General features: G+C 42.8%; 5 protein-coding genes across 7 annotated transcripts in view; 1 reads left to right on the top strand and 4 right to left on the bottom strand.

Moving 5' to 3' along the window:
• Nucleotides 1–1,393: 1,393 nt before the first annotated feature.
• On the bottom strand, nucleotides 1,394–2,336 carry LOC120958875 (probable NADH dehydrogenase [ubiquinone] 1 alpha subcomplex subunit 12). Its single transcript, XM_040381941.2, has 4 exons — nucleotides 2,139–2,336; nucleotides 1,830–2,007; nucleotides 1,672–1,756; nucleotides 1,394–1,603 (listed from the first exon to the last, which is right to left on the bottom strand). Exons 1-4 carry the CDS (start codon nucleotides 2,231–2,233, stop codon nucleotides 1,530–1,532), a joined length of 432 nt encoding a protein of 143 aa, XP_040237875.1. The 5' UTR covers nucleotides 2,234–2,336; the 3' UTR covers nucleotides 1,394–1,529.
• Nucleotides 2,337–2,629: 293 nt separating this feature from the next.
• Nucleotides 2,630–4,016, bottom strand: LOC120956954 (serine/threonine-protein phosphatase 2A activator). Its single transcript, XM_040378804.2, has 3 exons — nucleotides 3,887–4,016; nucleotides 3,306–3,814; nucleotides 2,630–3,233 (listed from the first exon to the last, which is right to left on the bottom strand). The coding sequence occupies exons 1-3, from the start codon at nucleotides 3,897–3,899 to the stop codon at nucleotides 2,703–2,705; spliced, it is 1,053 nt and encodes a 350-aa protein (XP_040234738.2). The 5' UTR covers nucleotides 3,900–4,016; the 3' UTR covers nucleotides 2,630–2,702.
• Nucleotides 4,017–4,098: 82 nt separating this feature from the next.
• Nucleotides 4,099–6,254, top strand: LOC120956952 (cryptochrome-1). The gene is made up of 2 exons (XM_040378800.2): nucleotides 4,099–4,445; nucleotides 4,522–6,254. Exons 1-2 carry the CDS (start codon nucleotides 4,207–4,209, stop codon nucleotides 5,951–5,953), a joined length of 1,671 nt encoding a protein of 556 aa, XP_040234734.2. The 5' UTR covers nucleotides 4,099–4,206; the 3' UTR covers nucleotides 5,954–6,254.
• A 1,276-nt stretch (nucleotides 6,255–7,530) lies between these two features.
• Nucleotides 7,531–27,214, bottom strand: part of LOC120956953 (synaptotagmin-5) — a 29,663-nt gene continuing 9,979 nt past the window's right edge. Inside the window, exons 1-6 of one of the 3 annotated variants that reach the window (XM_040378801.2) lie at nucleotides 20,011–20,590; nucleotides 12,367–12,607; nucleotides 12,093–12,274; nucleotides 11,593–11,960; nucleotides 11,385–11,505; nucleotides 7,531–8,835 (exon numbers count right to left, since the gene is read on the bottom strand). In XM_040378801.2, coding sequence (XP_040234735.2) covers nucleotides 8,171–8,835; nucleotides 11,385–11,505; nucleotides 11,593–11,960; nucleotides 12,093–12,274; nucleotides 12,367–12,575 — 1,545 coding nt within the window. In that variant the 5' untranslated portion in view covers nucleotides 12,576–12,607; nucleotides 20,011–20,590 and the 3' untranslated portion in view covers nucleotides 7,531–8,170. Of the gene's footprint in view, nucleotides 8,836–11,384; nucleotides 11,506–11,592; nucleotides 11,961–12,092; nucleotides 12,275–12,366; nucleotides 12,608–20,010; nucleotides 20,591–27,214 lie in introns of those variants that run through there. The other 2 variants (XM_040378803.2, XM_040378802.2) reach the window with 2 other exon arrangements.
• LOC120960187 (trypsin-7-like) lies at nucleotides 23,734–25,159 on the bottom strand. Its single transcript, XM_049608704.1, has 2 exons — nucleotides 24,990–25,159; nucleotides 23,734–24,882 (listed from the first exon to the last, which is right to left on the bottom strand). Exons 1-2 carry the CDS (start codon nucleotides 25,102–25,104, stop codon nucleotides 24,116–24,118), a joined length of 882 nt encoding a protein of 293 aa, XP_049464661.1. The 5' UTR covers nucleotides 25,105–25,159; the 3' UTR covers nucleotides 23,734–24,115.

Here is a 27,214-nt window from a genome sequence, read left to right as displayed (position 1 = left end):
GTTTGCTATGTTCCTTGCGTTTATTTTCCTCGGGTAAATGCATAACCCATGTGCAAGTGCAAATAAGGATTCGAGATTTTGAAAGTATTATTTATATTTTAAAAGTATTACAATTGTCATTGTGTTTAATGATATGGAAAATTAAGATATCAATCAAGTCAGAAGCTGTGACCGATTGCTCTTGGACGAGAATGGATCGTTTGCAAGTACGTTTGGATCCTTTGCAGTTATGCTTGTATCGACGACCTAGCAGCTGGAACTGGAAAGCATTCCTATTTCGGAATTCTATCGCTATCGATAATTCTAGAAATGGAAACTAATCCCGCATCCAGAGCTGTTACAGAAGTCTCGATTTAAAAACTTATTGAATATTGATAGTATTGTGAATGAAAAAACATACTCAGTTTTATGTAAACATGAAAGTAGAGTTAGAATGAAACCGTATGATGACCGGGAAACGACCGAGGGGCATATGTGGTGGACCGAATGAGGAAGAACACTGATACCAGATTTTTTTCCTGTGAGTTAAATGCGTTGTTCCTTTATCGCGATCAGATCAACGACTTTCTTCCACAGTCCGAATTACCCCGATTCTTTCAGATATAGAACAAAATTATGATTAATCCGTTCCAGTAATTCACTCGTGAAAAATGAAATAATTGACACCAGGACCGCAATTGCGCTACTAAAATCGGCATATACGAACAATGTTGTGAAAAAGTAGTCGATTGGTTTAGTGTTTTGTTAATATTAATATTTTTCAAATACATTGTTTCTAGAACAATATATTTTCGTTTCTGTCTAAGAAGGTTTTGTTGTCCGCAAATAGAAAAGAAAAGATTTTTTTCCAAGAAGGCAAAAGCGCGCGAACTCCGCGCCAAATGCAATGTTTTCACATGAATCTGATACAATTCCGAAATCAACTCCAGGATCTAAAACCTGGTAATTCCGATTACGAGCGCACCATTCTGTCCAAAGCATAACAGATGTTATAATATGTTTTTCTAGGATGTCTGATAAACCAAATATTGCATTTATTATTCAATCGAATTATTCAATCAGTAGATTGAATTATGTATTCAAAATTACCTGTTATTTTTGCAATCGCAGGTCCCTGTAAAAAGATCACTTAAATTTTGATTATCTTTAGATTAGTAAATTGCGAAAAAAAATGGAAATTCTGTTGTACACGCATATTTTACCAACATTTACCCAAATCCATGTCAATATGTAGAAAAGCACATCACATAGGCGCCATTTGGAAGTTAAATGGTAAAAGGAAATTCTCTAGACATAACACAATTTTTGAACAATTCTCAACATTTCCTTCACCATTTAGGAAAGGAAAATCACGAAACACGATTAGAAAATAACAAAAAGCAAACTCACGCAGTAACACTTCACGTCGAAATTAATTTCGGACTGTTGTATTAACCATCGCGTAGCTGCTTCAGTAGCCACTTATTTACAATCTTCTACAAGCTGTTATATATTGTATCGAACGGTACACACACGCCAACCACAACACTTCACTTGGGTAGCGACTTTTTCGGATCCCATCCTTCAACCTTCGGGCGGGTCGTTGAGTACGGCATGTAAGAAACTAAAAGAGAGGAAAAGCAATACTTCGTTTATGCGGCATCAATGGGCAAGGCCTGTTCCATTGCTTACATTTGGTTCCGGACTTATTGTCACTATGATCCAACATCCACGCGTAATGCGGACGATTACCATCACGATTCGGCGGCAGATCAGTCTGAAGCGAAACAGAAAATCATCAATCAGTTAGTTTGTACGAATCTTCATCCAAATCCAAACACCCGGCTTACCTTGTAGTGCATCCATCCGAACCACTCGGCCGGGATTTGGGAACCGTCGTACTCCAGGTTCCAGTGCGGCGCATACTCGACCCAACGATTGCGGCCATAAAATTGGGACGGATCTTCGTAGTACTTGTTGCCGTACTTGTCCTCGCCCACCAAACGGCCTGCCTTCATCTCGTCCATTCTAGAGGATCACACAAGCAGAAAAGATGGTTTGTTTTGATACGTAGTCCGGCCGAACCTCCGGCGGGGTCGCCAAAGCATCGCTGGCAGCCGCCGCTATTACATAAGTTGTTTTGCGGTCCTTTAACACACCTGTACAGCTTGTACAAACTGGCACGGATTCCTCCATTGTCGCGGATGTAGTTGAACAGCTTGCCGAGTTTATCCAAACCTACGAAACGGGCCATTTTGTGCCGAAGAATAGGCAGAAACTCTGCGGACGAAAAGTGCACCAAATGTTTTCGCTAGATTCTTCGCACCAGGCCGATATTTTGATGACATCGCGAGCAGAGTGACCAGAAATACCGATTTATCTGTATTCCTACCGATTTTTTATATGCCTACCGATCCACAAATGACCGCCCTAAAAATACCAATTTTTCATTTATTCTACCAATAAAATTTTGATGCGCCTACCGAAAACTGTCTAAATAATCTGGCCACACTGATCGCGAGGCCGAGAAACGTCAAAAGCTGTTTAAGGGTGTTTTCTACTTTTGAATTTCATTTGCAATAATTTTGCAATTTTGAAAAACGACTTTCCATTTCGTATAAATTTATGAACATAAAATTTAAAATAATCATGCGTTTATAAATTTCCAATATTTTATTCTTTGAACAATCACAAACTAATAGCGCGTGTAATACACAGTTTTATCACATTCCATCACCACCGGGAAACGCGGGTGGCGGTGGTACTGCAGGCGGAGCAGGACGCTGCTGCTGCTGTCGCGGAAGCATTCCCAACCGCGGACTAGGCAACATTGTGCCCGGCTTGACCGTTTTCAGCGTAAGTATAGACCCGAAGTAAACGTGCTGAATGACGGGAAACTTCGACAGCACCTCCTTCTGGTACATCTTAATCAGCCCGGTACAGATCTTTGACCACTGCGGTACGGCACTGATGCTCCACAGCTGATTCGAGTGTTCGGCAAAGTGGCCCGTCTTCACCTGCTGTATGTAATCGATGCACCCGACGAATATCAGCTCCTTCTTGTACTTGGTAATCCATTTCTCCTCCACAAACTGGGCCGGTTCGATCGGACTGTTTACGGCCAGCTGCGCACTGCCCCAGATGAACGGCACGAACTGAAAGTCGTCCAAACTCCACACACCGTGGCTGCCGGCCGGTTCCATTCGGTACGTTACCTGCAGCTTTCTTGCCAGGATGATGTACTTCTGGAACAGCTGCGAGCAAAAAGTGTAAATATATGGTATAGCATTCTTTACTCTACATTTTAAGAAGCTACAGCCCCTTACCTTCAACCCGACAGCAACCTCATCTTTCCGCTCAACAGCCCCGGTCTTGAACAAACACATCAGAAACATAACGAACGCCAGCTCATGCCCCGTGCCGTAATCAATGCGCGTCGGATTCCCGAAACAATCGACAAAGTACACGCACAGCTCCTTGGCCGCATCCTTCAGCGTGTCCGGCAGTGCATCGCTAACAAGCTGCATGCTTTCCGATTGCATCTTTTGGAACCAGCTTTTGAACGCAACATTACCGAACCGGGCCGGCTGATCGATCGGGGGCGTTTCGATTGCCAGCTGCTCCAACCGGTCCAGCGCTTGCATTAGCTTCTCCACGACAGGTGGAATCGCAACCTCCTGACTGTTGCGCGTACCCTGCAACGCTACCGACATGCTGCTGATGAAGCCGATCAGATCGTAATAGCATTCCGACATTTGCCACAGCTCCATATCCATCGGTGATTTGATCAGCTTTTCCGGCACCACAAACTCCCGCTTCGGCTCTCCATCCGCACCTGCGGGCGATACCATTCGGTTGATAAAGGGGAAGAACTTCATCTTTTATTGAATATATAATGTATTCTTACCGCTTTCCGCCATTTTTAGCTGATTTTATTGTAAACTTTCTGCAAAACTACGCGTTTCGATGGCGCTCGGAGTGGAAGATTTATGTTTTTGTTTTGCTTTTCGTTCGAGATTGTCAAAAAGCGACGGGTGGAGCACGTACGCAAAGTACACGCTGCCATTTGACAACCGAAACCGTTCGGCGTACGCTGTGAACGTGCTCCACGATGTTTTGCTTCACGCACTGTTGACATGTGGTTTTGTGTATTTCGTCATATTATTTTTGAAACCGTTTTAAATTCCGCCACAAGCAACATTCGCCACGGCTTGCTTTCCCCCGGCAATGGCTAAACGTGAAACCATCGTGCACTGGTTCCGGAAAGGGCTACGAATCCACGACAATCCGGCCCTCACGGTGGCGGTAGACAAGGTGCGAGCGAATCCCGCCAAATACTGTTTGCGACCGATATTTGTGCTCGATCCGGGCATACGCAAGTGGTTGCGCGTGGGACCAAATCGGTGGCGCTTTCTGCAGCAGACGTTGGCTAATTTGGATGAAAATTTACGCTCCATCAACTCCCGGTTGGTAGTTTGCCGTTTTGGTATCTTCTCTTTGCTTGGTTATCTTGCTTACATCCCCCCTATTACATTCTTTCAGACTCTACGTTGTACGGGGCAATCCGGTGGAAGTGTTTCCCAAGCTATTCGCCGACTGGAACGTTTCGCTGCTTACGTACGAACATGACATTGAGCCGTACGCCGTCAAGCGGGACAGCACCGTCGAAGAGCAGGCACGGAAGCACCGGGTGGAGGTGCACATCGAAAAGTCTCACACAATTTTCGATCCGGAAGGAATTGTGAAGAAGAATGGCGGCAAACCCCCGCTTACCTACCAGCGGTACGCAACACTTGCTTCGGCTTGCAAAATACCCCAACCACTGCCAGTGCCTCAGAAACTGCCAGCGAAAGAAACGTCCCCCGAAGCGGACAAGGAAGAACGCAAAAACCCTTCCTGTTACGATCCGCCAACGATGGAAGAGCTGGACATCGAGGAAGCGTCGATGGGACAGTGCAAATTCCCCGGCGGTGAATCGGAAGCCTTGCGCCGGATGAATGAGATCCTCAGCCGGAAGGCATGGGTGTGCAAATTCGAGAAACCGAACACATCACCCAACTCCCTCGAACCATCGACCACGGTTCTGAGCCCGTACCTGAAGTTCGGCTGCCTGAGCGTGCGCCTCTTCTACAGCCGTATAGCGGAAACCATCAAGGGTCAGAAACACTCCCAACCGCCCGTCTCGCTGATCGGGCAGGTAATGTGGAGAGAGTTTTATTACTGCGTCGCGGCGGCGACACCCAACTACGACAAGATGGTGGGCAACGGCATCTGCACTCAGATCGATTGGGACACTAACAAGGACCACCTGGAAGCGTGGACGCATGGCCGAACGGGCTACCCGTTCATCGATGCCATCATGCGCCAGTTGCGCCAGGAAGGATGGATCCATCATCTGGCCCGGCATGCGGTCGCCTGCTTCCTTACGCGCGGTGACCTCTGGATATCGTGGGAAGAGGGACAGCGGGTGTTCGAAGAGCTGCTGCTCGATGCCGACTGGGCGCTGAACGCGGGCAACTGGATGTGGCTGTCGGCGTCCGCTTTCTTTCATCAGTATTTCCGCGTGTACAGCCCGGTGGCGTTCGGCAAAAAGACCGACCCGGAGGGAAAGTTTATCAAGAAGTACGTGCCCGAGCTGGCCCGCTTTCCGGCCGGTATCATTTACGAGCCGTGGAAAGCGAATCTCGAGACGCAGAAGAAGCTCGGCTGCATCATTGGGAAGGATTATCCGAACCGGATAGTGGTGCACGAAGACATTTCCAAGGTGAACATTCAGCGCATGTCGGCCGCTTACAAGAGAAACAAGGCACAGAAGGATGGCGGAACGGAAGAAGACGACAGTGTGAGCTCGGGATCGGGTGGGACGCCCGGCAAAAAGCGGCCATCGTCCACTGGATCAACCGCAAAGGGTAAAGCGGCACCGAAGAAGCGTAAAATTGAGGCAACTATTGAAAAGTTCTTGAAAAAGAAGTAAAATAAGCGCACGCACACTGCCAGAAATACTCGAATACTTAACTCTTTCTCTCAGGTAAAATGTATTAGTGTTAAAAATCGTACCATATAAAATGCCACGTATTTCCTTTTCACAGTAACAAGCTATAAACACAAAATTAATTCAGTTTGACCTGGTAAAATGCATGGTGAAGGTAGAGTAAGTTATGCGCTTCAAATCTACAGCAAACGATTTAAATCGAATGTTAACAGTCTGTGGCGATATTTAATTTATTTCCAATAAATAAACGATTCGATGAATCGTTTAAAATTGCTTCAACGTATATCTCTTCTTGCCGCTATGCCTTAACCTAACACAAGAAAAAACACTAGAACTAGAACTAGAATTGTTCCAGGAGCCAACCGTAAGCGATCCGGAGTCGTTCGGATCGACCCGATAGGTACAAGTAGATTCAGTAGGTGCAATGACTCCGGTAGGTGCAAGAAAGCATAAGCGACTCCGACCCGTTGGTGCAGCGAGTTTAGTTCGGGTATTGAATCTAGCTTGACCCGAGCCGCCCATCGTTTTGACCCCATGATGGCTCCATCGTATTTGCGACCATGATTTGGGCAATCAAGAATTATGTGACCAAGATTTTTACGACCAAGAAGTTTGTGACCAAGAAGTTTGCGACCAAGAAGTATGCGACCAGGAAGTTTGCGATCAAGAAGTGTGCGACCAAGAAGTTTGCGACCAAGAAGTTTACGACCAAGATTTATGCGACCAAGAACTTTGCGACCAAGAAGTGTGCGACCAAGATGTTTGCGACCAAGATTTTGCGACCAAAAAGTTTGCGACCAAGATTTTTGCGACCAAGAAGTTTGCGACCAAGAAGTGTGTGACCAAGAAGTATACGACAAAGAAGTTTACGACAAAGAAGTTTGCGACCAAGAAGTGTGCGACCAAGAACTTTGCGACCAAGAACTTTGCGACCAAGAACTTTGCGACCAAGATTGTTGCGACCAAGAAATTTGCGACCAAGGAAACAATTTTGCGTACAATAATTGTTAGACTTGCGACCAACCTGGGGTTTACATAAATAGTTTTTACCAAAAATTCTTTTAGGCCACTTTCATTTTTTACTATTTCCCATCCATTCTTCACAAGACTCGAATAGAAATGAAAGTGCCCAATTGAGGGTTTATGTCACCCGAATGAGCATTTAAGGCGATCAATAACGCTTTTACGATGGCTGGATTGGGTAGGTAAACCCTGTATCATTATCCACATCAGAATAGTCCATAAGGACCAGAACCCTTAACTGGGCATGTTGTTAAGTCCGACGATCTGCACAATGTCCTACGCAACCGGCCAAAGGCGGTGTCGATATACTCAATTCAAAAGACAAGAAACTAGAGTACATAATATTTTATTTTGGATTGTTGTTTTCACATCTACTAAATACATTTTCCTCTCTCTCTCTTTTGTGTGGTTGTATAAATACGTTTCATTTTCTTTTAATATATGGTTCCTGCCATATGATTTGTGTTTCTTTCTTCAAATGATCTGTTCTGATACTATCCGAATACAATGTCCCATCGTGTTTTACTTCTTCCTCATTGTTCATTGATAGTCCTTCCCGAGCATTTTAAAACATTTACTGCACTTGGGTGTCCAGCTTTCTTTCTTTCAGGCTGATATATGCTTTTGTTGTATTGTATACATGTATATTTATATCTATATATATAATATGTAAATATTTAACGTGCTGAGTGTGCGCTGTATGGGGAGCGTCAAGAGGAACCAACGTGATTTATGGCGCTCCGGAATAAGTGCGTCCAGGAAGTGGGTGATGTTGGGAAGTAGGTGGCCATAAAATGTGTGCCACGTGTCAGTTAGTGCGGATAAAATTATGCCATAAAATCCTATTTTCTTTTTTCATGAAGCCCATTTTGAATGCCTTCATGCAGCATACGCAGACTTTTCGTTGCGGAAATTAAAAACCTTCTGTGCGAAATGGTGTTAAATCAAAAAGAACCCCTGATGCGTGTTCTATCCCACCCATGTGAGTTGCAGTTTTGAATGCTCCAAAACAAGCTTTACGATTATTACGCTTTGGTAGTGTAAAACAATTAACAGTTTTTGTGAGATTGTTATCCTTAAACACAACAGGACATGATACAGCAAAATCAACAGAGGCCAGGCATCCAGCTATGGTGCACCAGGCCAGCGTGAGTTTGAAATCCATTGAGCTCGCGTTCACTTCTTCTTCGACGGCGTGTCCGACTTGAGCTTTAGCTCGCACAACGATATCCACTGGGCGGTGGCGGCCCGCGTACGGAACAGCTCGTCGAAGAACTTGCGATTTTCCTGCCGAAACTCGGGCCCGCTGCCAACCGTCGCCCGGCCTAGGGTTTCGTTCTTGCCCAGCAAACTGTCGTGCAGCACCTGGAACTCGATCGAACAGTCGCGCAACGTCTCGCGGCTGATGTCGAACGTGAGGGCCTCGTTGTACACCGGTGCGGTCGTATTGCGGGCTACCGTTGTTTTGCGCTTCTTCAGCCGCCTGCCGTCCGCATTGTACAGGCACACCTTCACGTACGGATCGGACGAGTTGCGCGTACCGTCGATGACGCGCAGGTTGCGCGCCTTTATGATAACAACCGTAAGCTTCTCGGCTGCGGGTTGGTAGGAGAGTGAAACCATCAAATCGCCTAGGTCCTGCTTGTTGTCCTGCTCGGTGTACGGTAGCAGCGGGCGCCAGATGTCTATCCGCTCTGCCAGGCACACCTGGGCGAGCGGGAACTGTACGCCACCGATGCACACGTGGCGCGAGTACGCGTCGAAGTCGAACAGGAGTATCTCGAGCGTTCGCCGGCCGATCGTGGCGGAGCGTACCTCAAACACAAAGTCCTCGTCAAACACTGGAAATGGGAGGGAGAAGAGAAATTTAACGTTATTGTTTTAGTATCATTGTTTTCAGAGCTTCGTTGGAGGAGCGGTACAACATTGATGTAAAAGTGATTAAAATACATACAAAAAAATATTCATTTTTTCATTTCATTTCAAAAAATGTCTCTTAAGCTTCTTGAATTATGTTTGCTTTATCTTCATCCTGAGCGGAACGCCTTGAGATGCTTCCAGTTCGCTGAAAAAGACATTTACAATATCCCTCCTTATTAAAAGAAAGGTCAGCGCATAAAATGAAGGCGCTTGTGCTTGTTTGTTGGTCAGTCTGAGGTCTGGATGGAAAAGTTCACGAGTTCATCTTATGACCATGACCTGGAAAAATGGTGCAACCCCCCATCAAGTCATCAAAAAGTATCTGGATTTGATGGACATTGTTATTAATAATGGCCTGTTGGGAGATCGGTTATGTCCGGGACACCAAATAATCATGGTCAGTTTTGAAAAAGATGATAACACTGGAAGATAATATCACATTTTCGGAGTTATGTCTCTTTTGTAAACCATGGAGGCCAACTGTTTATGTACAATGTACATTACATCAAGGTCATTACTGCAATAATAGTAACAACGGCAAATTGGAAGACACGTACAGTGCAATATCATTGGGAATAAATGAATATTTCTTGTGTATTTATTTTAATAGTTTTATCAAAAAAAGATAATTTTCATTTTAGGAAACCTAACAAAATCCTCCTTGAACTTTAGAAATTACTGCGGAACTCCTCATATGGAGTTCAATACTTTCAAGTGACTCACTCGGTATGGCTCATATTTATATGATTTTTTATGAAATTTGAAATAATGTGTTCCAGGACCGCAAATGTGCTCATAAAAATGGACATATACGAACAATGTTGTCATTATTAGTATCGGGAAGATAGACTTTTTTCCATGCGACAAATCTTCACCTCCTTCACCATGCGGCAGATCTTGGAGAAGATGGCAGAATACATAAGCATGGTAGTTGAGTTGCGCGCAAGGATACTGGCTGTCAGCTGGTCATTCTACAGCCTGAAAAATCAGTTCACCCCAAAGAACCTGTCGCGACGGACGAAGCTGGGACTATATAGCACTTATATACGGCGTACTCACGTACTACACTTATGGCGTACTCACGTACGCCTCTGAGACATGGACACTGTTCAAATCTGACGAAACCCTCTTGCCCGCTTGCGCGAGGAAGATGCTCAGAAGGATTCTTGGATATATGTCGAAGGACAAAGGAGGAGTCGTTATAGCGACGAGCTATACGAGCTATAAGATGTCCAAGGATGTCCATACGATGTACGGCGTCCTAACTGTTGTACAGCGTATAAAGCTCGCCAGGCTCCAGTGGACTGGCCATGTTATACGCATGGAAACGGAGGACCCAGCCCGTAAAGTCTTTTTATGCCGTCCACAAGGACAGAGAAGGCGTGGCAGGCCCAAATTGAGGTGGCAATATGGCGTGGAGGCGTCCGCTATTAAGCCCGGGATAACGGACGAAGGCGTGAGACCGTGAGCGGTTTCGGACACTCCTGAGGCAGGCCAAGACCACAAAGCGGTTGTAGCGCCGGATAAGTAAGTAAGTATGCTTAAACATAAGGTAAAAGAAATCATCGGTAAGGTTTAATGCCAATGGATTTCAAGTTTCTAGAACTGCCTAACATATTACTGTATGTAACATAGAGGCACGTTTTCAAGAATAAGGCTGGCATGATCTTGTGAGCCGTTATTCCAAGATAATCAAGCGTATTCTATTTTTACAATACAGTAATCATCCAAAATATTAATGTATTAATGTCAATTGTCCCTGTTCTGAACCTTTTCTTCAGAAGTTTACCCACCAGTCTATAGAAGTCTATCCAAAATGATCAAAACACAATGGATTAAAGCAATCGTTGTGAACGACCACTGAGGTTACCACTGAGAACGTAATTTAAAACAATTCCACCAAATGTAAAGGACTTTAGGTTGTCGGTATTGAATAAAAGATGTCCTAAAACGGTGGTCTGCTGTAATTCAAACCATGTTTTGCTCGTTTTGGGATTCGTGTACCTCAAGTTTATGTAAATATTTCAACACGTTTTGAACAATATTCTTCTATTTTAGATTTTATATTATTTTAAAGGTTCATTTTTAAAAGCATACGTTCAGACCACTTCCCTGCGTGTCGCTGCGTATTCTATGCGAATAAAATTACTAACAAGAAAAATGTATGAATGCTTTGGATTTCATTTACAACGAACTATTCAACCCATATAACAATGGATCTGTGCAAACATTTCCAGGAAACTGTTACATTGTAAAGTAAGGACGCTCTTACGACTGTCCTCCCTTCACGGAACGGCTTCATCTGATGGACGGGGTTTTAGACTTCGTTCGAATACTGCATACATAATCCCATTACATCATTGCTCCACAATCAGTTCCGAGCCATCCATTATGTCAACTGATTGTGAATCCTCGTACAACCAGAACCCACACCTCTCCCCCTTGGTTCCACTGTGGTCCTGCTACTTACCAGGGTTGAGCGTTTTCTTGTGAATTCTCGTCTGCCACATATTGTTCCGGTCGGGCAGTAGCCTTATCTTGGCGTACGGATCCGCCGTCCCACTGAAGTCCTGCGGCTGCAGGTCCTGTGCCTAGGGGGAGAGACAGAGAGAGAGAGAGAGAAGGCAAGAAAGGGTTACTTATTTGACGTGTCGTTATGAAAGCTCACCCGCCATTACCTCGACCAGCTTCACGTTCAGGATGCCCGCCGCCGGATCGTAGCTCAGTGTCAGATGGATCGCACCGCGTGCATCCTCACCGCCCAGCTCGTCCCGGCTCACCGTACTGCACGTACTGGCCGAGTCTAGCATATCGATCTTGGTGCCTGGGCTCGTGTCAACCTTGCTTGCTGCTGCTCCTGTCGCACTGCTGCGGCTTCCGCCGGCCACCGTAGCCACCATCGAGGTGGTCGGTTTGGCCGGGCTTGACGTAACGAGCACCACATGCTTCCCGGTGCTGGCAATGGCGACCGCACCGCTGGGTGCCGCTATAACTGACCTACTACTGCTGCACGCCGAATCGCCGCTGTCCTCGCCGGTCGTTTCCTCTGCAAAAAAAAAACAAAACCGAAAACAACGCGACGAGCATTCACGTCAGTGGCAATGTGAGTGGTCGACAGCGAGGACGACGACCGGAGTAAAAGAAGTACGCTCCTTTTCATCTCCTCCTCTTCACTTACCATCCGATGTGTCAATCAACTGGCCCCGGCTGTCACTCTTCCGGTAAAGCCCCTGCGACGCCCAGAACGGGGGATGGTCCGCACGCGCCTGTGGACTGCCGTGGGCTCGGTTTAGGTAGCGTGACGTCCCGGCGACCGCATCCACGTTGTACGCAATTGGGCAGGTTATGTGTCCCTCGTGGCTACGCGATGGCAGCAGATCGATACAGACGGGCAAACAAACACCATCAAACAGGTGGTTTTGGTGACTAGTTTCGGGCTTTGGTCGACTTACCTGCCGCGCTGGGCCGCCTCACGCTCTTTGGCCGACTCGAGCAGATTCTTTTCGTACCAATTGAGCCGGTACCGCTTCGAGCAGGTGATGTAAATTAGCAACCCGAGCAGGGACACGACCAGGAACGATACCGAACCGTAGATGGCTATCTGGGTGGGATTTACGCCATCCGACTGGCTGAACCAGCTGGCGATTGGTGGTGACTTCATTGTGCGGAGAGTTGGGCGCCTTGTTTATTTACCTATCGGAGGAGCATGAAAGTAGACAACCAAAATAAAGGTAATTGAATGAAATTGGTCTGGCAAGGGGGTGATTCTAGGAAAATGCTGCCGCATTATTATCTTTTCATTTGCTTTTTTTATAAAGGAAAGTTCAAATTATTACTGCTGGCGATAATGGGGACAACAAGAGTGGTTGGAAATTTGATAAACTTTCCGAGCCAGCAAACAGTGCTGTGTTTCATCATTCCGTTGTGCGTTGGAATGTGAGACCCAGCGGATGATAATACCTGTTTGTCGAGAGCTTTTTGCAACGGTTGTTGAGTGAAAAGTTTGTTTCATTTCTGTTAGTGCCTTGTTCAGTATACCGAAACATGTTTTAATATTCTTCTTCGTTCAGTTCAAGCACAAAGTTCGCAACAACCAATGCTGTATTAGTTTTGAAAAGAGTTTCAGGGTGAATATTGACTGTATTTTTCCTGCTCATTGATGCTCGGTGCTAGTTTTGCACATTAAATAAGGTGAATGCTTTAAGATGATTTAAATAAATATACTCATCCTTTACTGATTCACTATAAGAGTTATATAAGAGAAGTTTGCCAAAACTTTCAATATTAGTTACTGATTTATTTAATTGTAATTTCTATTTCTATTTGAATTTTTGTGACCAATTTATTCAAGCGAGCTTAACAATAGAATAAAAAATCTGAAATAGGAACAAAATCAGCATTCGTATTTGGGTCCAATGCCACAGTAAGAATTGAAAACATTGAACATAAACAGGATTGGTAACACTACATGGTTCAATAAAAGGAAAAACTACGACATACATTCCTAACATGCGTATTCAAAACTTGGTTATTGGAGTTGGAAAAGGATCAAAAATACTCCAAGAAACAGAGGCAATATAAAATGTTCATGCTTTCTAGTTGGCATTGGAATATTTAAGATGACTCTTCGATAGGCTGGTCGAGAATTCAACAAGAATCCACGAACCCTGACTTTAGAAAAAATGGCTTACATTTTATAGCCTGGAAGGGTTTTTTTTAAATTTCCTTGTTACCTATAGAAAAGCACAAAATTCATAATTTACAGGCAATTGAAAAGCTATAAGTCAGTTCAGACTGCATTGAGTTGTGCTACGATGTACTCCTGTACAGGAACACGACCAAGAACAGCGAATTAATCAGGGATATTCAACTGCAGACGGGATCGACTATCATTATAGACTAAGATTTAAGTCCTATTTCGGGTTATTTGGAACTCAAGATGGACAGTGACAGAAATGACAGACTGTGCTTTCAACTAGAAAACAAGATTGATACCTGGTTCATGATAAAGTCAGAAGTGAACATTACGACAGGAAAAGGAACTATAACAAGATCGAGTGTAGCGGAATAGAATCGACGTGAGTCGGACCATAAATTGATGGAAGCAGCGATGGGATTTCCCGGTTACAAAGTTTCAACTGCTATGTACTTCAAAATTTAGACTGGAACCAAAACGAATGGTAGTGATGTGGCTAACACCCGTCAGTAACTCGAACACTTATTCAACACACTTTTTGATACCTCAGCACAGACTGCCGAATTGGCGTGTGTCCCAGGCCCACGAAACCTGAGCCTACTCATATTATTTATTAAATTCCTATATCGAGCTTACGCCCTCGTAGCTCACCCGTCCTACTCTCATAGATCGGTAATGACAGATTTCTAGACTTTGGATATCGATCATGCGAACACACAATTGTTAGTATCGAAAATGGAGAAAATACTGGAAAAGAATATAGTTATAATTACAATTAGATGATCTATATACGATCAGTATAGTATAATGTATCAAATAGTATAAAAGGTACCAGACTTTTACGAAAGAAAAACATATATCCAATTCGGTGTACAGGCGTTTGGCACAGCGATGAAGCAACACTTCCCTATGTGGCTTTCAGGTGAGTGACCGTGATTCAGATCAAAACTAACGAGAATAATATTTCAAATAACTGTGTGTTATTTCAGTATGATTTTCATGATTGGAACACAAAGAGTAAATACTGAATTTAACAGTATCGTGATCGTGAAACCACAGCATTACAACAGATTGCTCTTGCTGACAACAAAGCCAAGGAAGGTAAAATCTCCTGTCGTTGTAAATATACAAAAAAAAAACCTATGCTAAAGCAAAAACATCAAAATTTCTCCCACCAACAGCTATGAAAAGAAAGCACCAAAAATTTAATCAAATTCATCTGCACGATTTATCTCCAACTTTTTTTTTGCTGCTTCTGCTACGTCTGCCTCTTAACCGCATTAACTCGGCTGTCCACTCACAGGCTCATAAATACCCGTCCCTTATCGTACAAGACACGTGCCGGCCGTGTACCATCTATCATCCTGCACGCTAACTAATCCTGACGTCATCGCTCAATATTTTCCACCCTCCTTCCTCCCCAGGAGAGACATAATTGAATCAGAAAGCATATTTCTGACGTGATCGGCATCGCTAATGATGCTTGGCTTCCATCTTATTCCCTCTCCTCACATAAAACCACTATCAACCAACTAAACGCACGAATGAAATTCCTCAGCTTTAATGTGATCGAGCGAAGCGCACTGTATGGGACCGTACTGTGGTTAGCGACTGCGAGTGCGAAGGAATGTTTCGTGATCATTATCGCACAGAAACACGGGCAAACATCCTTTGGGACTGAAGCGCGTCCTGCCGTCGTTCCCGCGGGAATTCTAGTGTGGCGTTTCGTTGAGGAATTTACACCCCCTTTTGCCTTTGCTAGTCGGGTCCCCTCCCCCCGCCTTTCTCGTCGGTGGCCTTCTTTTTCCGAGTATTGCGTGCACGTTGATCTTTAAACGACACGAGACCATCATACAGCGACATGCCTCCCCGCTTTGCTGCCGTTTGTGCGATATCTCTAGCAGAAAAACGTCACAAGAGCCGACGCGCTTCCAATTAGTGAAACCCACACATTGCCCGTTATTACAAATTGTCAGTGGTGCAACACATTCGTCTCAGTGTTTATGTGTTAACACACCAACAACAAGCAAGTAGTGAATACAAGCAGATGTAATGATATGCTCGTGTTACACACACACACACACACACAAATCAATAGCAGATACAATTTCCATTCTGGAATAAACAAAAGCGCTCTCACAAACAACTGAGAGGTCCATCATGATTTTACTCCATGAAAAACAACTTAGGCGGTGGCGTTGAATATTTATAAAACTTCACCATACTGTGGGGGAGCCTTACTACTCAGTACGAGCTACGAACCAAGGACGAGCATGTCTGTTAGCACGTGTACTTCCAACCACGGCCACCACCACGGCTCAAAGAAACCGACGTCAACAACGAAACAAAAACCGCTTTACGCTTCACGATCGCCAGTGATGAACTTCATTGAAACTGAAACATGTTTTACATTCCGTAAAAAGCTTCATAAACAATTCAGCACAGCTTTCTGCCCATCATCATCATTAAAAATAACTTTCACGATGCAGTAGAAACACTAATACCGTACCGTTCCGCCCGTTTTTTTGTTGTTGAGAATACACGCACACAAGCCAAGCCTGTTTGTGTACTTTAAAGTATTACCCCACAAATGTAATTACCGCTTGCTGCAACATACATGACGGCATTTTGCGTTATTTTTTGCTCTCCTTACACACACACACTCTCTGTCTCTCTATTTCCATCTACTATTAAACACCACTTAGCCTTATGTACACAGGCGGAACGGAACTTTAACACTGTGCTCGTGTGCTGTAGGTAAGTGTGAGCGAGTGATGGTGTAGTAGCAGAAAATTTGCTCAACAGGTTCGATTTGGAGAAGAAAAATAACCCAAACAGGACGACTGGGAAGTAGTTTTTGCTCCTCTTTAAAATGCCTTACAAAGGAATTGTATATTGCAGAGGCTAATGATGCAGTAGTTAACTTTTATGATTGTCGATAGAGTTTCCAGTTTCAGGCGTTCTCGGTCTTCACTGTCGTTCGTGTGCCATAAACGTTATTAAAAGGCATTTCATTAGTTAATTATTATTTTATAGAAATTGCTAAAGGTTAAGGTTGGATTGGCTAATCAAATGAGTTTACAACTCTATTATATTGTACGACCAACAGTAAGATTATTTATTCAGCTCTATCTATTTCTAACCTTTTTATGACCCACCTCACCGGTGGTGACCTTCATTTTCTATTTTATCCTAAAAAGAAGAAAGCATTATCCCCTAAATTATCACCCGGTTTTTTCGGGATGATTTATGGGATGATTTTGTGTTTTTTTTCTCTCGTTTTGTCCCCTTTTTTACAAAGAAATAACGATCTAACTTACACACCCAACAAGCGATTTTCCTAACAGCAGGGAAGATTAACATGGGCAAGTAATGCAAACGAGCGAGCGATGCAGGAAGTGACCGTAAAAAACCTTCCAACAAGAAAATATTATATTATATTTCATGATGTAAATCCTTCGCCCGTTTTCGATGAAATATCTTGACCAACCGCTGCTGCTACCCTTGGCCCTGGTGATTCCTGCCGGGATCCGTGGCTGGTGGGCGCTACTGCTACTTCCCCTTGATAGAGAAGGATGGGATGGGGCAGGGTTGCACATTTTTCGCACAAACCCTACGGATGGAATGTTTTCATGGATGGGGGGCGAACACAACACAGCGCCGGCAACGATACGTGCCGTTCGAACCGTGGCACCCCTGGTTGAGCAGGGTTACTTGAGACGCGTGACAGTGCCGGGCTACCGCTCAACTTTCCATCCATCCATCCTTTCCTTCGGTCATGCATCTAAAACCATCCGGCTCGGAAAAAAGTTGTGCTGCTTAAAAGAATGGCTTCAAGTGTCGGCATGTGTTGCCAGTGGGGGTATGTCGTACTCGCCGTGCGGTAAGAAAACATCCTTCACAGCAACAACAACGACAACAACCATGTGCACCACTTGAGCTTAAAGGATGGAGCGCTGTGTACAATGCAGCAATGCAAGCAAACGGCAGTTGGCAGCAGAGGCAGTGAGTAATGTGTTACTTGTGGAGAAATAACGCAAAGGAAAGATGCTTTGCTGGAAAGGTTCGTGCAAGAGCGAAAGGTACAGTTTCTAACGCAATTCTGAGAAGGTTTATCACAGGGATAAGGGTTTTCAATCCGGCAAGGAAAATGTTTTCCTTAATTTTCGTTCACAACTATTTGTCTTTGAGCTCGGTAAAAATTATCGCAGTTGAATCAAACATGGAACATTCTACGGAAAAAGGTCAAGAGAAGCGTTACTATTCCGGCATGTCTGAATTATAGCTTTTTAAAGGGCCTCAAAGGATGAGTTTTTCTTGATATGAATCTATCAATTGAATAAATCAATTGATTGTTATCAAATTTCGAGCTTTTTTGGTACTGTCATACCCTCCAGAGCATTAATTAGTTAATGGGGAATTCACTTACCGCACCAACTCTGTTCAGTATTAATTTTAATTTCAATTCCAGAGATAAAACTGTCAAACACTTGCACCCCAACAGTCAGCTCCATTCAATATCGAACGTTATGAAACATCTCGTGTCAGCTGGGTATGGCCATTCCGTCATATATAATATCAATGTATTTCCGACGATAATTCTAGAGCTTTTATTGGACGGCTGGTTTTGGCCATCCAGCTGTGCTTGGTGGATTTTTGGTAGAAATGTACATGCACATACATGTAAAAAACAGAAAACCATTGAAAAACTGTACTTTGGTAGAATTGTGTTGTCCAGATGCGTTATCCAGATGCGTTAGGGTGTGGAGTACATGAAGAACATGATATATTAAGCCGTCATAACGCTACTTGACAGAGCTTTTTTTGTGTGGAGGACTCAATGTGTAAAAAAACACGACAAAAACATAAAAACCTATTATTACTTATATTCATTAATTCTTCAATTTATATTTAAAAAAAGTGTATCTTTTTCAAAAACAGTGTATCTGCAGATGTAAAAAGCATAAAAGTTCATGCTTTTTATTGCAAATTTTATTACCTATTTTCAGCAATAAACCTTGAAATGCCAATGAGAATCATAAAAGCGATTAGTAAAGAGATTCAAAATAGATTTTTATCCATTAATAGGAATTTTTGGTTCTAATTTAAAGTGGCTATAGCGTCGAATAACTAATTGGACTTTATTGTCAATTGCAATAGGAAACACCTAGATAATGACTGGCCTTCATAATAATAAAGTTATCATTTTTTAATAAATTCAAATAATGGATATAAGTTTGCCGAGACTACCAAGCGATAAGGAAATTGCAAGCCACAAATGGCTTGCAAATAATGAGGTAATATTTTAAGATGAGTTTTAATTTACTGACTTAAAGAGGCGAATGAGACCAATCCGCACAAAGTCTCGAAATATGTATAAAAAGAGCAAATGAAAGGCATGAACGTACGTATGTTATACTATAAAAGCTCGAAAAAAGTTGTCTAAGTAACCAAAGTGCTTTATGTTGTTTTATGATTGGTTATTTGCGAATTCAGAATCCATGCCTTAAAACATGAAAGAGTCTTGTAAAATGTTATAAATTTGTGAAAATGTATGAGTGCATACTAAAGTATGTAAAACGCCATACAACGGACTAAATTGACAAGAAATTGAAACTAATACGAGCATCAGATCCAAATCTGCTATGCTCAAATTTAAGTTGAGAAGAGTGTCTAGCTTTGTTTTATCCTCTACTAAGCCAGACGATGGTTGTAAACCCAGATGTTGAAAAAACGCTGGAAAAATATTAAATGTGTAACATTTCTTGTCACAGCTGTTAGTGTGTATCCGTGTGGTTTTTTTTTTTTTGGTTAGCTGGTACGCACAGCCACTGACAACATACGACCGCGACAGTTTTCACACACGACCAGACCCCGATGGGAGGTGTTAATCATTTCGCTGACATTTATGACACACCACGTCTTTTGGATGGATTGCTAGTGACAATTTCAGTGAAAAAAACACGGTGAAAACCAAACAACACATGAATTATTCAAATAAGTCTGGTTTAGTGCTTGTTAGACAATACAAAAATTTGTTGTAATAAGAACAGTATCAGTTTTCCGATTTCATTCCGTTGGAGTTTGGAACAAAAGAATTTGTATGTCATCCTAATGCTAGAGAAATGTTCAATTACTTGGAAAATGGAGCTATCAAACTTCAATATGTTACTTACATCATCATCATCATCATCAATATCATCATTGTTTAATCACAATCAAAACATTAAGCCATATGTGCCAGTATGTTGCTTTACACCGTTATCCATGTCACCCGTCTACCCCGTAGTGCTTCTCACTCGTGAACCAACGAATCGTATCGGTAATAAATATTTGATCCAGCTTTTCTCATCGCCAGCACGCTGTAAGGCTTCGACGATGGAACCGCCGTCGTACTCACCTCCACCTTACCCGGACTGTCGCGGTCGGTGCATCCAAATGATCAATTACTTCGATGAAGGCGAACGATAAAGCCGAAGCCGTTAAAACACGCTTGCCCACCGATCACTGACGCCAGGCAACATCGTGTCGGCCTTTACCTCATGCTTCACACGCTATTACACACATACATCCACTGCACTTTACATCTTCCGCTTGTCGCTCTCCACTGTACAATGTCGCCCAATTGGTCGTGCTTGCAACTTTAATACATTTTTATGATGCCACTGGAGGATGGGGCTGACACTGCATACAAGCTGCATCCAGCAATACGGTCGGAGTTTGCTGTATTTTCTTATTAGGTTTGGGATTGAAATCGTTTGGGTGACTTCTGGGTCACGAGCTAATCAAAAGCTGCACACTGTATGCACGAGATTTTAACTTAACTAAAGCCAGAGAGCTGAACACACTAGTTGCACCCAAGTCCTGGCTTCCAAATAGAAGCTTCAAAAAGGACCAGCGGTCCTTATGGATCGTCCTTAGCGGGCAAACGTACCGCACCACTGCCCTACTGAAACCGGAATGAAGCGTACCGAAACGCCGACACGTACGAATGCAAACGTGGTCAAAAACGAACGAACCCCACCGGCACTCACGCACACTTCCAGCGAGCGCATGCGCACCACCGTAGCGCCTCAAACTTTCGCGACCACCCAATCCCAGCATGCTTCCGTTCCGAACGGGTGCCTTTCGACTTTGCTCACCGTAACGTGACTGCCTAAACAACAACAAAGCTTCAAGGCTTCTGCGAAAAAGCATCCCATCGCATCGCTCCGAGCGCTCGACGCGCCACCGTTTCGGCAATTCAATAGCATGCGATGGGAAAAGATTAAAGTTCCCGGCACCTTTGTGCCACCGGGAGAGAGTGGTAGAAGCGGGGTCGGTTGGCGAAAAATTAAGATTCCACGGTATTCCCATGGCATACACCGGAGCGACCGGAGACATAAAGCTATCAATTGAGGGCCCAGCCAATTGTGTGTGTACACAACACGACACGTATGGGGCGCAGGGCGGCAACACGCTTTCGTGCAATGTCTTTCGATTAACTGCCGCTTTTCTTTGGCGGAGATCCGTACACGTAATTCGCTGTGAAGCTTTTAGCTCATAACTGGCAGTCGCGCGTGCCTTTACAAGTGTTTCCATCCGGGCGGGTGTTTTTTGTTGTTGTTGTTGTGAAGAATGTTAGGAGGACCTCAATGTGAGATTCCAATTTTAAAGCCTTTCTAACACGACAAGAGAAAGAAAACTGAAGAGCCTTGAAATGTTCTTAAAAATGGGCACTTAAACGATTTTAAGTGCCGGTTTTGTGACGATTATTATGAACCCATTCAAACGACTCATAAGAGATTATAAAGTATAGCTGATTTTGATTGAAAGATTCATCTTCAGTTAAGCGTCTGCAACTAGCTAATGTTAAACACTCTGTTGCGATTATTTCATATTACTTGAAATATTCCTTTTTTAACCTTTCATTCCGTTACTGCTGGATCAGATTGATGTAACAAAAATAAATATAATTTAAAGTAATAAATTAATCTACTAGTTGAGACAATATCATTTCAAACTATTTCAACCTTTAATTTCTTTTTAACTTAGAAAAGAAATGTATTAATATTTCCTAATTGCGCAATGCTAGGGTTTTATAATAGCAAATAAAACTCAAGACTATGCTAACTTTAAGTAAAATTGTTCATTTAAAAATTAAACACATTCCCCGATGGTTGAATCTGCATTGTGTGTCTGTATAAAATCCTTTACATTATATATTACTCGAAAAAAACATATAGAATGTGTTTTTTTACCGTAAGGCGAGAATTATAAGGCTTTTTCGAGAAGAATTATATTTTTTGATTTCGTGAGCCAATTGTTTTCAGTTCCTTGACTCTATTCAAAGCATAACACTAAACTACCTAAAAGATAAGAAAAAGTGTTAAAAAGCATTATTCCATGCTACATTTCACAATTCACATTTAACGACAAATTGGTCTTGGCTATTAATTGTTTACACGTTGAAATATTACCTGTATGCACCGTACTGCTTCAAATTACGGACACTTAAGGTATTTTTGAATTTAATATTTTCTTATTAATTCAATTTTAATCGGTCAAATATCTATATTACTAGACCTTCTACCTTCTACTAACCTTCTACTTTTGACGAAAAAATAAAGATCTCCAGTAATTTTACTCTAAACATTGTAAAAACTCATGAAACTGCAACGATATTTTGATTAATATTCCGGGCAGTTTTGAGCTCATGTTTCAAATTACGGACGACTTGCTTCGAATTCCGGACAGCCTCAAAATTACTTTTATAACCTTGTAAATTATATAATTTACACGCACACTACACGTTTATAATGTTAAACTTGTTTCAAGGTCTGGACACTTGATTCTGGATGTCAGAGTCCTCCTAGATCGACAGAACAGCGGGGTTTCGATGTTGTTTTTCTCTCGTACTTCGTAGATTCGTAGGAACCCAAGAACTGCTACGCGAATTGACGCCCTTTCCCGTAAGGCCATCAATGCATTTGTCACATATATTTTCAAATATCATTGTTTTATTGTTATTATCGCTGTGTAAAAACATGCGTTTGCGATATGACCAGGGACTGGATGTGAAGATATTCAATAAAAACATGCCAAATGCCCGGAATTTGAAGCTGTGCGTAATTTGAAGCATAACGGTACTTACAGTTTTTAATTAGAAAAAGGTTTTAAATAAATTCTTTGCACGTTGAAATAATACCTGCATGTATCTTATTATTGTGATATTTATGAATGTCTACTTGTCGACTGGTATTAAAACTTAAGGCATCATATCGCCTTCGTAACTCATGAAACATTTCTCATGCAAAATATGCATCGCCATACGGCGTGGGTAGTAATTTCATCGTAAGATGTTGTTTAGAGTTTTGACTAAAAAAGCAAACAAATACTTCATCACTATATTTCTATCAAAAAAAAATCGTATCAAGGCATAGCACGATAAACTCGGGCGTGAAATCCGATACAGCTGTACCATCTCCAGAATCAATATACCTGGAATCAGCTAATCTTTCTCTTGAAATTGAAGCGACCTCCCCATCTACGACGAAAGCAGCAATTATTGATTTTAGAATTTTAAACCAAACTTCTGTTTGCCACTGCTCTGCTATGCCATTTCTATTTATCTCAGAAGCTTCCCTTCTATTCTCTTTAAGAATTTCATTACACTAAGTACTGTAAGCAGCAGCAGCAGCAGCAGCGAAGACGAAACGCATGATTTATGCACGAACTGCTGAATTTTGTACCATTTGATTTATGATTTCATTTTGATTGATGGTAATCATCTTCCAGCCAGCCAGCCAGTCGTGTACGATGAACCTCAATCGCCAGCAATTGGACTGACATAAATTCATCACCTAGACAACAACAACAACAAAAGGGAGGAATCTTTCTATTACAACTGCAACAGAACGGCTCCACGAACCGATTCTGCTACAAATTTAATGCTTTTCGAAGTACAATGCTTCGGTGTTGGTGTTCATCGTATGCGGCTGGTTCAGCTAAGTAAAGTAAAATCCAATTGAGAAAGTTTCGTTTAAAATATTTATTCACGTTAAAACTGGGATTGACGGTTGATGGTACCGCTGTCAAATCATTATCGTTTTATCGTTTGCACGTGATAAAGTATCACTATCGCTTGCTTTCTGTAGAATGGGAGGGAATCATTTCCTTCGGATGTTCCTCTTAAATCAGCCAATTTAACTTAAATTTGATTTCGAAGAACGATTCGTTCGATGGAAGACACTTTACCGAGAAGGGAACACAACAAAGCACCTGTTGGAGCTGCTCTGGTCGGGACACATTCTTCACCGCTCATGTGCAGTCGCTTTTCCACCCATTTTAAAAATTCACATCACAATCTTTTCTAACGACTCCAAAAGGTTCATTCTGCAAACACACACACTCTCTCTCACACACACACATACACACATATCCTTCTGTCTCATTCTTGAAGAGTTTCTCGAAATTAATTGCTCGCTGTCACCGGCACAGCCACAAAGTTTTCCATTTTCCACCCCTTACCCGTTAGTGCACCAGCAAGCCCCCCGACTGTGGCTTCGGATCCAGCTCACGAACCGGGTAACTCGCGCGTACACACCGGGATAATTTCGTTGGGCACACTCATTGCCCCAGGACACAACGCCCACAATCTGCTGCTGGCCCGCCTCTCCCTTCGCCAGCTGCAGTGGCCCACCACTGTCACCTTGGCACGAATCACGGCCCCCCTCCAGGTACCCGGCGCACAACATTTTCGCCGTGATCTGAAACCGAAAGTAACCCGACTTCCGGCACTGCTGGTTGGTAAGTATGGGTACGGTAAGCTGCTGCAGGTGCTCCGACAGCTCCCCACTCTCCGTCGTACCCCAGCCGGTAACGATGGCCTCCTTGCCGTCAAAGTTCGACCCATCCACCGGCAGACAGATGGGCACGAGCCCATCCGCAACCCCGACGGGCTCCTGCAGCAGTAGCAGCGCCACATCATTGTTGTTCCGCAGCTCCTGGTAGCGGTTCATTACGATCCGTGCCACTCGCCGGTGTACGGCTTCGGGGTTGAGGGTGACAATGTTCGGACGCCGCAGGTACACCTCGAACCCGGCCGCATCCATCCGGGCCACACAGTGTGCCGCCGTCAGGATGTAGCGATCGTTAATCAAACTTCCACCGCAGGTAAACTGGTGCCGATAGTAGAGCGCCGCCATCCAGGGGTACTGGTCGATGTCGGAAGTGTTACCGCCGATCACGCGCAAACTGTTCGGTAACGGTGGGTTCGGCACCTTACCGCAAACTACCGAACGAGAGATGGAGGATGGAATGGGGGTGGAGGGATTAAAAGCACTCTTAATACATGGACACCTTTTTCCCTGCGTGCTAGCGAACGGGTAGAATACGAACCACAAGCGGGACAGCTGGAGTTTTCCTCGGTTTTGATCGCACACAAGCACAAGGACACTAGCAGCACCAGGCAGCAGTAAAGCAGCGGTGTGCAATAATGGTAAAGCGGGCGCATTTTGTATTGGTTTGATTGTAGAGTGCGATTGCGTTGCAACGATTCGCATGCACCGACCGCTACTGATGCAGTGCATTTTCACCCGCACTAACCGATGAGTGCGCTTCACAAGACGCCGGTGGACAGTGCGCTTTGCTTCACGGTTTGTGTGGTGAAAATTTGGTACAAATTCATTTCACTGTTTAATTATGTCTGTAAAACGTTCATTTATATCTTTAAGTGCATTGAGCAATAAACAATAATACGATGTAAATTTAAGACATTGATCAGTATTTTGGAAGAGTAAAGAAAGCCTTTTTTACTTTGCCATAAAACGATATAATAACTAAAATATATAAAAAATACAAAACAATGCTGAAGGAGTAACAAAAAAAAACCCAATTTGAAAACACAAAATAGTCAAATGCATCAAAGCAATAGATAAAACCATAATAATAAAAAAATGAAAGTATTAATTATAACAGAAGATAGCAAATGAAATGAAAATATTGCTATAACAATAATGAAAAAAAACAAGAATTGAAAATAAATATAGATGTTCTAAAACAACTACAGAAACGAGTAAAAACAGATATAATCAAATACAAAACTGGCAAGAATTATTGAATACTTCAAAACAATAGATAAACCGAAGATAATAAACACACTAAACGTATTACTTGTAACGTAAAATATCAAATGAAATGAAAATATAGCTATAACAACAGCAATTGAAAAGAATTAGGAAATGAAAATCAAAGTAGATGTTATAAAACAACTACAGAAAAATGAAAAAGTTGAAAAATATTTCTAATCCAGCATAACACTCTGAAATGTGGAACAAATAGCAAAACGTTAAACAAAAGTACAGAAAATATGAATATGAGTCTTAAATATGAAGAGAAATTGAACAAAAATAAAAAAACAGGTATAATAATATAATTGAAAAATGTAATTAATTTATGTAAAATCTGTTATAGTGATGAAAAAACTAAAGAAACGATTATTTGAATAAATAAAATACATAATAATTTGTCACAAACATAACATTCAATCGATATTTCAAAATAATTGTATTATAAAAATGATTTCATGAACAATAAGAAAGTATTGTATCGAACTTCACAAATCCATTTACTCCTGGCAAACTTCGTCTACTACATTGTGACAGTGTAAACAACTTCAACCAGGACGTTACAAATAATGAAACAAAAACAATATTGACCTTTTGCTAACGGCACCGAGCAGCACTACCCCAATAGCAGCATAAAACGCGCCAAGATTAAACTCATCTCAAACCACATCGAACCGCAGCGGAGGTCGCAGTCGCGCGTTCGTCCCGCAGACTTCGCGCCGTGCAAACTTTTAATCCGCATGCACTTCCATAGTTCGCCCGCCACGGGAACCTGTTCCGGGCGTTTTCATTTTCTTGCCGTTGTCTTCTGCACACACCGCATATCTGGGATCATATTAAAAGCGGAACACGAATAAAGCGAGGAAGCTGTGCGCCGATGCACCACAAAAGGAAAGCACACGCTTGCACTTTTGCATTACCCGTTGTTGGGCGAATCTCTTAGCGCCTTTCACTCTTCCCTACCCAAGTGGGTGCTCGTGTGCGTCTGTCTGTGGTGTCTTGTGAAGCATCGTTCCCTTCGTTTGCTTTCGTACTCGATGATTGTACTCTGTGCTGTACCAAACTGCTCTGCTCTCGAACTTTGTAACCCGAATGGTGGAAGCATTGGCGAGTCGTATGAAAAGCGATATTATGTGCAACGACAACGGAGCGGCAGTGCAAAAAGGGGAGAAGCAGCAGTTTTGCTAACCTTTTAACGCGCTCCTCGCGTCCGGGCAGTATTGTGTTTTACAAAACTTTGTTGCAGCTTGTGCACACATTAAAGTGTTTCCATTCGATGGGTTGTTGTTGGGACGGAAGTTGGTTTGAATGTTTTCAGTGTCGTTTTCCTACCCGTTTGAATGGCAGCAAGGAGTTGAGATTGTAATTAGGAAAGAGTTTGATGTGGAAAGTTTCAGTATAGTTAGGTAGGCTATTAATTAGCATGAAACATTTTTTTTTTCGTTTAAATTCCTGAGATGCACAGTTTGATTTTCCCCAAAATTGACATTCGATAGA

This window comes from Anopheles coluzzii, chromosome 3 (genome assembly GCF_943734685.1).
Source record: "Anopheles coluzzii chromosome 3, AcolN3, whole genome shotgun sequence".
In the NCBI taxonomy this organism is placed as follows: domain Eukaryota; kingdom Metazoa; phylum Arthropoda; class Insecta; order Diptera; family Culicidae; genus Anopheles; species Anopheles coluzzii.
The sequence above is the reverse complement of the archived record's forward strand: the minus strand, read 5'-3'. Positions and strand labels throughout refer to the sequence as shown.